A 12,756-nucleotide genomic window follows, 5' to 3' on the forward strand; every position below is an offset into this window, starting at 1 on the left:
CTGTGCCGACGTGGGGTTTGAACTCACAACCCCAAGATCACATGCTCCACCGAATGAGCCAGCCAGTCACTCCTGCCACATTCTGTTTTTCATTAATCATGAGACACTTTTGATTAGCATTTAAAGATGTTGCTAGACAAAAAGTTAATTTGGGCTGAAATTCAAATTGGTTAACCCATAGAATGGGTTACATGAAGTTATTAAACAGTAAGTGGCTTGCCTTTGGTTGTTCAGGGTGTCACGGAGATATTTAGCAGAACCATGTGTAAACTCCTACTTTCATTCTTTATCTTGGTTATATGACAATATGGACTTCACAGGGGCCAATCTATATGCTGCCTGTGCTTTTGAGTTGAAGCAGTTTTTAAACATTTGGTGGCTGACTTATTTTTTTCTTTCTTTCTTTCTTTTTTTTAGAAGCCAACTAGAAGCCTCAAATCTTCCATCAAAAGTCTGGCCTTCTGAGGTGACAGTGTCAGTGACAGGCGAGCCACCCAGTGCTGTAGAAGAAGAAAAAGAAACAGCTGAAGAAACAGACAAGGAAGTCATCCCGGAAATCATAGAGCCACTCTCCATTCTAGATGTGCTGAGGATCTCCGCAGTTCTGGAAGATACCACAGACCAGCTCTCTATTCTAAACTATATCATGCCAGTTCAGTATGAAAGAAGCCAAAGTATCAGCATGGTATATACACTCACCATTATGTAATTTTTGCTTTCTTTCCTTTTTATTTCTCTATCCCTTAGAGTACTTATGCTATCAAATTTAACATGGGAAATAGCACCTTTATCTCAGACAAAGAGGGCTATAATAATTACCTGAGATATGTACTCTGAATTGATGGAGGGAGATAACTATAGCTCAAGATACATTGCCAGTCAGAATATCCTTTTCTTCCAGTATGTTGGCAATATTCAAAAAGGCCTATAGTAAATCAGTATAAATACAGTATATGTACTGAGAGTAGCCAATTTACTGAATTGCCCTACCTATCTTACATTTCTTAGCTGCTGAAAGCTAACTGAACCCTCTGGGGAGGAAATTCAGTTGGACCTTCTCAATGTTTCTTTATTCTTAAAAAGACTTTGTTGTATTGTTGAATATGTTGCAACCTGCTTTTGTGAATATCCAGCCAGGTCATTACATCAGCTATTACATTTTCAGTGATGTTATGGACTCCTCCTCAAAATGCTATTTGAGTTATCAAAAAAACTCAACTTGGTAGTGAGCAAAATCTTTATAAATTCTTAAGCTCTTTTAAATTTTTTTTTTAAGATTCATGTATTTATTTGAGAGAGAGAGCATGTGAGCCTGTGGGAGGGGCAGAGGTCCCTCAACTGACTGAACCACCCAGGCACCCCAAGCTCTTGTAATAATAACTTAGGTTATAGATATAAAATGAAAAGAACTTATTATTTATTTTTTTTAGAGAGAGAGAGAGCATGAGAGCAAGCAGGGGTGGGGGGTGAGGGGCAGAAGAGGGAGAGGGAGAATCCCAAGCAGGCTCCATTCCCAGCACAGAGCTGGACGTGGGGCTTGATCTCACAACTCTGAGATCATGACCGAGCCGAAATCAAGAATCAGATGCTTAATTGGCTGAGCCACCCAGCGCTCCAGGAAAGAACTTATAAGTACAAATACACATTTATACGTTCAGCAAAATTACATTATATAGTTTGTACAGCATACATTATTTCTGATTCTCTAACAAATGAAAATTGCTGTATAAACAACAGAGTAAATTACTTTCCACATCTAACAGAAAAGAAGTTCATATTTATTGTAACTAGATAATTAAATTTCCCTTCATTGCACCTTATCATTTTTAAATTATTGTTATTATTATTGTTATATATATAGTCTGGGTTTGTAAAGCTTTTATTAAAGTTTAAAAGTTAAAATTTTAATAGAACACTGGATTTGGAGTCAGGAGATCTTTGCGGTTTAGTTGTGTACTATGAGCAGTTCATTTCACTTTCTTGGTCTTCGTGTTCTTATTTGTAAAATGTGATGGAGCTTTTTGTGTGTTTTTTTTAAGATTTTTAAGTAACCTCCACACCCAAGGTGGAACTCGAACTCACAACCCCAAGATCAAGAGTCGCATGCTCCACTGACTGAGCAAACCAGGGGCTCCTACAGTGTAATGGAGTTTTAGCTAAACGATCCATATCATCCCTTCCAGTGCTAACATTCTATGAGTTTTGGGGTAGTTTTAAAACAACAGTAATGGGTATATCAAGAATTTTGTAACAAATTTTTTAAATCAATTTATGAATGGTAAAGAGATTAGAAACCCAAAAACTAAGCCTTTCAATGCATTTAAAACAAGAGTCTAATTCATACATTAATCTAGTTAACAAATAGTAAAGAAGAGTCTAGGGTTTCCTTCCTATTTATTGTCTCCCAGCAGTAGGAATCAAAAATAAAAAGATAGTTAACAAGATAAAGTCTGATGATACTTATCAGTCATACTTACTGTGTCAGGCTAAAAAAGGGTAATTTGCCTTTGTAGAAACTCAAGAGAGGATGGAAAATCCAAATTTATAAACAATTCAGCAGTGGTCACCACTTCAGTAAATTAAAGAACAAAACTTTTGCACTATTTTATTCTGGTTTATGATAGTGATCTTCACCCACAAAATTTGCCGACTTAACAGAGGCCCTGCTTATGATTTCATAGTAGTGTATATAATAAAAGCTTACACTCATCTTTTTTTTACCCCCCCCGTCCACTCTTATCTTGATTAATAGAAGCTTAACAGCCCTTTCCTCAATATGAATTCCACAACCTTACAAAATTGTGAGTCTTTTAAAATAATTGTTTGTTTTTTTACTTCCTAATACTAGTTGTTCTAACTTACGGATTTTACAATGCCATTGCTCTGTAAGGGCATAGGATATATATTTTAAATCCTTAGTATGTATGTGGATGTTTTCTGTCTCCAAAGGCTTCATTCATATTGTTCAGCCTTAGAACAACCTTGGGATGAAAGGTTAGTTAGCATTATCCCTCCTTTATAGCTATTTTTATAGCTAAGGACATCTCCAAATAGATTTTCAATGGTAAAATCATGGGCTAGAATGATAAAAAAAAAAAAAAATACTAATGTACCAGATTCTACCAGAAGTGGGAGTAATTGGACCAAAATTTGGGAAGAGCTCCCCTGCAGAGATACTGTTTCTCTTACCTTTTCCCTTAGGGTCTAATACCCTACCTCGTACATAGTGTATGCTATATAAAAATATTTTTTAGTGAGTGTACTAAAACATTTAGCTAGTTCCTTTAAGCTCTGTCTTTAAAAAATTCATATTTATTTATAGTAATCAGTAAATCAGGCTGCATGACACAGTTGCCTCCTTTTCCAGATGCCCAAGCATAAAGGTAGAGGAAAAATAGGGAAATAGAGCTTCCCAGGCCTTACACTTTCCCCTTTCCTACCTAGGCAAACTCTAAAATAATAACCATCCGTAAGGTTTTCCTTACGTCCAGGTAAGTTTCAGTTTAACTGTTGAAATGCTACTTTTCTGTTCTCTTTGTAGCCAGTCAAATTAATTTTAATTTAAAGAAATATTTTAAAATTTAATTCTTAATTAAGGCAGCATTTTGTTTTGTTCTTGCCTACAGATGTTTTCCTCAGATCTGAATCTTTGCTTATTGTTGTTGTAAAGAAAAACACAGTTGAGTCTGCATTTATTAGCCGTTAATGGATCGTTTTTTAACATTTCTGGGCTAGTTGAAGTTTAGCTAAGGAAGACCTAGGCTTTATGTATCAATATGCAGATAAACCTTTCTTCTGTGCATAGGATCTGCACAAGAATTTAAGTAATCATAACAAGTACAGAACTTAAATAATTCTGTGTGCTGTTCTAAATGCATTATGTGTATTAATTTATTTAATCCTCATAGTAACTGTGAGGGCAGGTGCTATTATCCCTGTTTTACCAATGGGAAAATGGAGGCATAGAGATATTAAACAGTTGTCTAAGTCAGTATGGTTTAGTAAGAAATAAAGCCAGGATTCAAACAAGGAAGTTTGGTTTCAGAGTCCATAGGCATAATCACTCTGTTATATGGCCTCTCAATAGTTAAGGCTTTTAGCAACAGATTAAATAGGAATCATCAATTAAAAGACATATGCTGTTCCTCAGGTTGATGCCTACCCCTCAGTGTTCAAGTTTGGGTCTGAAAAATGAATTATTTTGGCTTTTTCCCACATGACCTTCGAAATCTATACCACACCACTAATTTTACCAACTTATGCTCTTTGCTAGGATATTTCTTTCATTCTTTATATTTCATATTCATGTGTTCAATGAACATTTGAGTTTTCTATACCCTCGGCATTGTTCTAAGCAATGAGACTATAAAGATGGCTGCATTTATTATGCAGTCTTGTTCCAAAAAGAATCTGAGGTGAACCAAGATCTCTAAGACACTGCCCCTTCCCTCATAGAATTTACAATCTAATGGAGACATTTATACAAATAATTACAACATGATAAATATCTGCTAATAGAGATATTTCATGAGGAACTTTACCTTTGATCTTAGTCTTAAAGCTTACCAGGTGGTAAGTTGAGGAAAGACAGGCAAAAGGAATGTTGTCTAAAGGCAGGAAGGCACAAAATAGCAGGACGTGATTTGGGTGGCTGAAGAAAAGGGTAATTTTCTTGTGTGTTGAGTGCAAGTGGCAGAAGGTGAGGTTGAAAAATGTAGGCAGAAGCCCTGGTATAGCATTGTTTCTTTACTCTTAAAATCTGTCTTACATAAAACATCATTTCTTGTTTTTAGAAGAAAAACAAGAGCTTAGAAAAACTTCCAGAGGCCTCAAGAACCTCAAAAATATCCAGTCCATTCTTACCTAAAGAAGAAACCAAGTTGCCAGGAGTCCAAAAAGGAAGCCAATTTACCAATGAGTTTAACAAAATGCAAGATTTTGTCTTCAAAAAACCTGCAAGACAGACCATAATGTCCACGGAGATAATGAAGAAAATTCAGATTGATAGGTAAAGAAGGAGAGCATATTTGGAAAAGTAATAGTAAAATGGGTGCAAGGGTGGCTGCTGTCTTCTCTTAGGGATTGGTCATTAGATGCAAAGGTACTGCTGATAATAGGATTAGCTAAAGACTGCTTAGAGGGAGTGTGGTACAATTGAAAGTATGGTGGCTATATGATCATGGGCAAGTTGTTGAGCCTTTGTGTCCAGCTTTTAAAAGTGAAAATAATTAGGGACGCCTGGGTGGCTCAGTCGTTAAGCGTCTGCCTTCGGCTCAGGTCATGATCCCAGGGTCCTGGGATCGAGCCCCACATCGGGCTCCCTGCTCTGCGGGAAGCCTGCTTCTCTCTCTCCCACTCCCCCTGCTTGTGTTCCCTCTCTCGCTGTGTCTCTCTCTGTAAAAAAAAAAAAAAAAATTTTTAAAAAAAAAAAAAAAAAAAGTGAAAATAATTATAGCAACTTTGCAATATCAGTGTGAGGATTAGAAATAAGGCTGCAGCCAAGTGCCTGGCACAAATTGGTAGCTGTTGTGATGCTTTATCTATGAGTAAGAGATGGACACCATCCAAGTAGCCAACTTTTTTTTTTTTTTTTAAGATTTTATTTATTTATTTGACAGAGAGAGACACAGCGAGAGAGGGAACACAAGCAGCAGGAGTGGGAGAGGGAGAAGCAGGCTCTCCGCCGAGCAGGGAGCCTGATGCGGAGCTCGATCCCAGGACCCTGGGATGATGACCTGAGCCGAAGGCAGACGCTTAACGACCGAGCCACCCAGGCGCCCCAAATAGCCAACTTTTAAGCTGAGTTTTAATCCTGAGAATTTCTGAAAGGCAGTCTCGGTTTCCATTGTCTCATTATTCAGTTTTTTGTCAGGCTTGCTGACAAGGAAGCCTGTTAAGTTTAAAAGAGGATGTAATATTATGGTAAGAATTGTTGGTAAATGAATGTTTATAGCAATTACCCAGGGCCACTAGCCATATCCAGCCCGTAGTCTGTTTTTGAAAATAAATTTTATTAGAATACAGCATTGCCCATTTGTTTACATATTGTTTCTTGCTACTTTCATGAGTAGCAAAGCTGAGTAGTTACAGCAGAGAATTTATGGCCTGCAAAGCCAAGAATATTTACCATTTCTCTCTTTATAGGAAGAGTTTGCCAACCCCTGCATCGGAGGGGTAATGTTCCTTGTGAAATCAATCTGGCTCAGATTTGCATACATGACAGAAAGGTGTCCTGCTTATAAACACCAATCTAGTTAATGTCCTTTTCATTCTCTGTGGGATGGCTCATATCTTTTCAATTGGTTTTTTTTTACTTCGATGTACTTCTTTTTTCTTAATATAGTTATTGAATCTTTCTGTTTGAACTATTGTCAAAAATTATTATGAAAACATTAAATAGCAGCATTTAAAATCTATACCTATAAGAATATTATAAAAAGTAATGGATGGGGACCTGGGTGGCTCAGTCGGTTAAGCATCTGCCTTTGGCTCAGGTCATGATCCCAGGGTCCTGGGATCAAGCCCATGTCAGACTCCCTTCTAGGGGAGCCTGCTTCTCCCTCTCCCTCTGCCACTCCCCCTGCTTGTGCTCTCTTGCTCTCTCTCTCAAATAAATAAATAAAAATCTTTAAAAAATAAAATAAAAAGCAACAGACTACGAGTCAGGAAACCTGGATTATGTAGTTCTACCTTTTTCTCAAATTAGTTATGTGACCTTGGGCAAGTCATTTAACCTTCCTGATCCTGGGTTTACTCATCTATAAAATGTGAGTGTTTTATTAGCTCTTTTATTTTTTTAAGATTTTATTTATTTACGAGAGAGGGAGAGGGGAGGGGCAGAGGGAGAAGCAGACTCCCCACTGAGCAGGGAGCCCGACGCAGGGCTTGATCCCAGGACCCTGAGATCATGACCTGAGCCACAGGCAGATACTTAACCAACTGAGCCACCCAGGTTCCCCTGTTAGCTCTTTAAAAAAATTTTTAAATGATTTAACTTTTGCAAAATTATGAAATATTTTTAAAATGCAGAAAAATATAAAAAATGAAATAATGAGTACTTAAGTGTGTAACCACCATATCTTAACATTTTACCATGATTACTTTAGAGGTGTTTGGTTTTTTTTAAATAAAATACTTAAGATACAATTGGAGCCTCTGATGCTAGCCCCTCACTGTTCCCCCAAAGACAAACTCTCTTCTGAATTTGGTGTTTATTATTCTCTTACATTCTCTTGTGATACTTCTATTAAGTATGTATGTGTTTTATTTAAACAATACAATTTTATATGTTTTAAAATATTATATATATAATATCATACTGTACATTCAATGTTTGTTAGTCCTTGGTATGTAAACTTTGTCAGGTTAAGGAAGTTCTCTTTTATTTCTAGTTTGCTAAGAGTTTTTGTTGCTCATTTTCAAATGAGTGGATATTGAATTTTGCCAAATGTCTTTTCTGCATCTGTTGTGATGGCCATATGGTTTTTCTCCTTTCCTTTTGTTTATGTGTTGAATACTATTAATAGACTTTCTAATGCTAAACTATTCTTGCATTCCAGGAGTAATTCCAACTTAGTTATGATTTTCATCCTGGGTCTTAACCTGTGTGACTTCTGTAGCCCTTGTAAATGTAAGAAAATATACCTTATTAACTCATCCTTTTTGTGTCTCCTTACAGGCAATTTTTCAGTGATATAATTACAGATACCATGCAGGAGTTGGAAGAGTCAGGCACTTTCACCAGCCTCCTGAAAGCCCTGGGCAAAGAGAGGGAAAACAAAATGCATTTTTATGATATCATTGCCAGGTCCGAGTAATATTAGGTTTATTTGCTGTGTTGTATTTTTTTTTAAAGATTTTTATTTATTTATTTGAGAGGGAGAGTGAGCGAGAGGTTGAGAGAGAGAGAGTGAGAGAGCAAGTGAGCAAGAGAGAGAGCACACACAAGCAGGGGGTGGGGCAGAGGGAGAAGCAGACTCCTCGTTGAGCAGGGAGCCCGATGTAGGGTTCACTCCCCGGACTCCGGGATCATCACCTGAGCTGAAGGCAGACCCAGGTGCCCCTGCTGTGTTGTATTTTAAAATGCCATAAAGCTTTTACCAGAAGTTCTTGATTTCTAAAGCAAATCAAATTTGTGCTTTCCAGGGAAGATAAATAGAGCTCAGAAATGTAAGTGCTAATCTTAGTTTTGCTGGGACAATAATTCAGATTTCTGGGCTTCAGTTATGTATATCTACAGTATGTCAAGAATATTCTTCCTATTGTACAGTAATCTTTCTTTTTTTTTTTTAAATGTTAATTCCGGATAGTTAACATACAGTGTAATATTAGTTTCAGGTATACGATACAGTGATTCAGCACTTCTATACAGTACCTGGTGCTCCTCATGACAATTGCACTCCTTAATCCCCATGATCGATTTAACCCATACCCGCCCCCCTCTGGTAACCATCAGTTTGTTCTCTGTAGTTAAGAGTCTGTGTCTTGGTTTGTCTCTTTTTTTTCTTTGCTTGCTTGTTTTATTAAATTCCACATATGAATGAAATCATATGGTATTTATCTTTCCCTGACTGACTTTGCTTAGCATTATACTCTCTAGCTCCATCCATGTTTTTACAAATGGCAAGATTTCGTTCTTTTTTATGGCCGAATAATAGTCCATTGTGTGTATTCCACATTTCGATATCCATTCTTCAATCGATGAACACTTGGGCTGCTTCCATATCTTGGCTATTGTAAATAATGCTGCTATAAACATAGAGGTGCATATATCCCTCTGAATTAGTATTTTTATGTTCTTTGGGTAAAACCTAGTAGCACAATTATCGGATCATAGGGTAGTTCTATTTTTAACTTTTTGAGGAGACTCGATACTGTGTTCTACAGTGGCTGCATCAGTTTGCATTCCCACCGAGAGTGCGAATGGTTCCTTTTTTCTCCACATCCTCAACCAACACCTGTTGTTTCTTGTGTTGTTGATTTTAGCCATTCTGACAGGTGTGAAGTGATACCTCATTGTAGTTTTGATTTGTATTTCACTGATGGTAAGTTTTGATGAACATCATTTCATATATTTGTTGGCCATCTGTATGTCTTTGGAGAAATGCCTGTTCATGTCTTCTGCCCATTTTTTAACTGGATTATTTTTTTGGTGTTGACTTTTAGAAGTTCTTTATTTTGGGATCCAACCTTTTATCAGATATGTCATTTGCAAATATCTTCTCCCATTCTATAGATTGCCTTTTAGTTTTCTTGATTGTTTCCATCACTCTGAAGAAGCTTTTTTTTTTTTTTTTAATGCAGTCCCAATAGTTTACTTTTGGTTTTGTTTCCCTTGCCTCAGGAGACCTATCTAGAAAAAGTTGCCACAGCCAATGTCAGAGAAGTTACTGCCTGTGCTTTCTTCTAGGATTTTTATGGTTTCAGGTCTTACATTTAGGTCTTTAATCCATTTTGAATTTATTTTTGTAGATGGTGTAAGAAAGTAGTCCAGTTTCTTCCTTTTGCGTGTTGCTGTCCAGTTTTCCCAACATTTGTTAAAGAAAATTGTCTTTTTCCCATTGGATATTCTTTCATGCTTTGTCGAAGATTGATTGACCATATAATTGTGAGTTTATTTCTGAATTTTCTCTTCTGTTCCATTGATCTATGTGTCCATTTTTGTGCCAGTACCATCCTATTTTGATTACTACAGCTTTGTAATATAACTTGAAGTCCGGAATTGTGATGATTCCAGCTTTGCTGTTCTTTTTCAAGATTGCTGTGTCTATTTGGGGTCTTTTGTGATTCCATACAAATTTTAGGATTGTTTGTTCTAGTTCTGTGAAAAATGCTGTTGGTATTTTGATAGGGATTGCATTAAATATGTAGATTGCTTTGGGTAGTATAGACATTTTCACAAGATTTGTTCTTCCAATCCATGAGCATGGAATGTCTTTCCATTTCTTGGTATTGTCTTCAATTTCTTTCATCAGTTTTTTGTAGTTTTCAGAATACAGGACTTTCATCTCTTTTGTTAGGTTTATTCCTAGGTATCTTATTATTTTTGGTGCAATTGTAAATGGGATTGTTTTCTTAATTTCTGTTTCTGTTACTTCATTATTGGTGTATAGAAATGCAACAGATTTCTGTACATTGATTTTGTATTCTGTGACTTCACTAAGTTTGTTTAGCAGGTATAGCAGTTTTTTGGTGGAATCTTTTGGGTTTGAGATATATATATCTTATTATATATAAATAAATATATATAGTATCATGTCATCTGCAAATAGTCAAATAGTGAAAGCTTTACTTCTTCCTTACCGATTTGGATACCTTTACGGTAATCTTTCTTAAGACTGAATTGACTGAAAATCCCTGCACCATAGCAGGTGATAATAAAAAGCATGCCAAGGAAAGTTTTCTTTTCCAGAGCCTTTCAACTAATTCCAAAGATTTTCATACTCTAAGAAATTGAACACAATCAAATGATTTGGGGACCACAACAAAATTCTTTTTATATGAACCCTGAATACTCAAATGAGAGTGTTTATCCTGTTTGCACAGGAATTGTTTTTGCTTGAGTTATTTTCTCTTCCTTTGCACCTTAGAATTGGTAATAAATTCTGTACTAGGGATATGTTGACGGTTAGATTAATTAATACATGTAAAGCATTTAGGATAGTTCCTGCACATAGTGTCTAATAATAATAATAACAGCTAGTATTATAGACTTAGCATTGTGAGCACATTTTGTTACTTAGTAATTTCAAAAAAAGCTAATCAAGTAAGAAAAATAAAAAAGAAATATATGTACCACCATTTGGAAGGGAGAAAATAATAATGTAGATAGTTTGCTAGTGATTGATTTTACATATGTGATTGTGTATGATAATTTCTTCTTTTAATTTTTCTTCCAATTAGATAGGCATCAATTTAGATTTATTTAAGTTGGAGAATTATATCTAGATTTGGGCAAATCAGTAACAAATTTTTAGTATTTTAACTATTGTGTGATTGGCACTTTTAAAATCTTATCTTAGAAGATAGATAAGATTTTCTATTTAGTTCCTTGAATAAGAGCTTTATGAAATAAACTTTGTATACTGTTAAAGAAATTATTCAGACATGTTAAAATGGTGAGGAAGGCTTTTTTCAGGTCTGCTGTAATAGGGAGAGAGATTAGGCTTAACTCTGAATACAGTAAAGGCAGCTGAGGATTTCTAGCCAGTGAGAACAGTGAGGGGGTCAGTGGATGGAAAATTACTAAGATACATAAAGAATAGGGGATTCTTGGTAAACTAATTTAACAGGATTTTTGCTGAAAGCAGACCAAAGGCTTAGACATCAAGGATGGGGGATGAGGAATTTGATCAGATATCCAGGGTGATCAGATATCAGGGGTGGGGGATTCTCTCTAAACACTCTTAGCAGAAATCTTGCTAAACTGGGCTATGCAGGCTGAAGGCAAGTACTGGGGCCAAGGTCATGCCTAGTAGAGAAGAAGGCTCAGAGGAGCCTGATTAGTTTGGTCAAGGAGAGAGTTTTGTCGATACCATAACATTCATCCTTTTAAAGTATACAATTTGGTGGGTTTTGGTATATTCACAGTTGTGTAATCATCACTACTATCTAATTCCAGAACATGCTCATCATTCCAAAAAAGAAAGCCTGTACTCATTAGTATTCACTCTCCATCCATCTCTTCTCAGCTCCTCTATTTAGTTTTAAATGAAGCTTCTTTTAGTGGTAATGATCTTCACTAACAATAAAGTCTTACAAAATAATAAGAAAAATACCAGTACATAAATAGAAAAATGTAATGAAAAAATAAGTGTAATGAGTGAGTCTTGGGGAAAGCCCCACACATAGGGCCTGCCATAAAATGATTTTTCCTTCTTCCAGGAGCAGAGGATGTGAAAGACATGCTTAAAGTATGCATTCTACCTGTGAGATGTGTGCATATCTACCCCTAAGTAAGAATTAATAACATGTAAAAATCCTCTGCTTAAATCCCGTTTGGTTAAGAATCATTCTCACTTTTTTTTTTTTTTAAGTAATCTCTACACCCAAAATGGGGCTCAAACTCACAACCTGGAGATCAAGAGTGGCATGCTCTTCTAACTGAGCCAGCCAGCCACCCCTCACTTATTTTTTTTAAGATTTTATTTATTTGACAGAGAGAGAGACAGCGAGAGAGGGAACACAAGCAGGGGGAGTGGGAGAGGGAGAAGCAGGCTTCCCGCTGAGCAGGGAGCCCGATGCGGGGCTCGATCCCAGGAGCTGGGATCATGACCTGAGCCGAAGGCAGACGCCCAATGACTGAGCCACCCAGGTGCCCCCCTCACTTATTTTTTAATATGTATCCCACTTCAATATTATTCAGGGCAGGCAGACTACATTGTTTTTCAAAGCAAAAGAAAGGAGAGATTTTGCCAGGTTTTAAGGCCTTTTGAGATTTTGGTCAGAAGGTCAAGATGTATGAGGTATCACTTTCATCATGGTCACTTAGTCTCTACTCTAGAAAGGCAAACAAAGGTGCCAGAATAGCCCCTCTGCTTGCTGAAGCCATAACCTGGATACTTCTTATTGGAACTCAGCTGTAGAATATAGGTCACTAATAAACGTGCAAACCACACCAGCACTATTCCCATTTGTGGTAGAAAGGTGTACATAACTTAAATACTATGTGAGTATTGTTTGGGCATTGCTTTTTTTTTTTTTTTTTAATAGACTTCAGTTTTAGATTTATAGAAAAATTGAGCAGAAAGTAGAGTT

The 12,756-nt window shown here is 36.5% G+C and overlaps 1 protein-coding gene across 1 annotated transcript in view; it reads left to right on the top strand.

The window, feature by feature from the left end:
- The window catches only part of IQCG (IQ motif containing G), a 52,580-nt gene that overhangs the window by 6,026 nt on the left and 33,798 nt on the right, over positions 1–12,756 (top strand). Inside the window, exons 4-6 of the mRNA XM_032406154.1 lie at positions 418–685; positions 4,794–5,008; positions 7,679–7,807. Coding sequence (XP_032262045.1) covers positions 418–685; positions 4,794–5,008; positions 7,679–7,807 — 612 coding nt within the window. The remainder of the gene's footprint in view (positions 1–417; positions 686–4,793; positions 5,009–7,678; positions 7,808–12,756) is intronic.

The sequence above is a fragment of the Phoca vitulina genome, unplaced genomic scaffold, assembly GCF_004348235.1.
Source record: "Phoca vitulina isolate PV1807 unplaced genomic scaffold, GSC_HSeal_1.0 scaffold8, whole genome shotgun sequence".
NCBI lineage: Eukaryota > Metazoa > Chordata > Mammalia > Carnivora > Phocidae > Phoca > Phoca vitulina.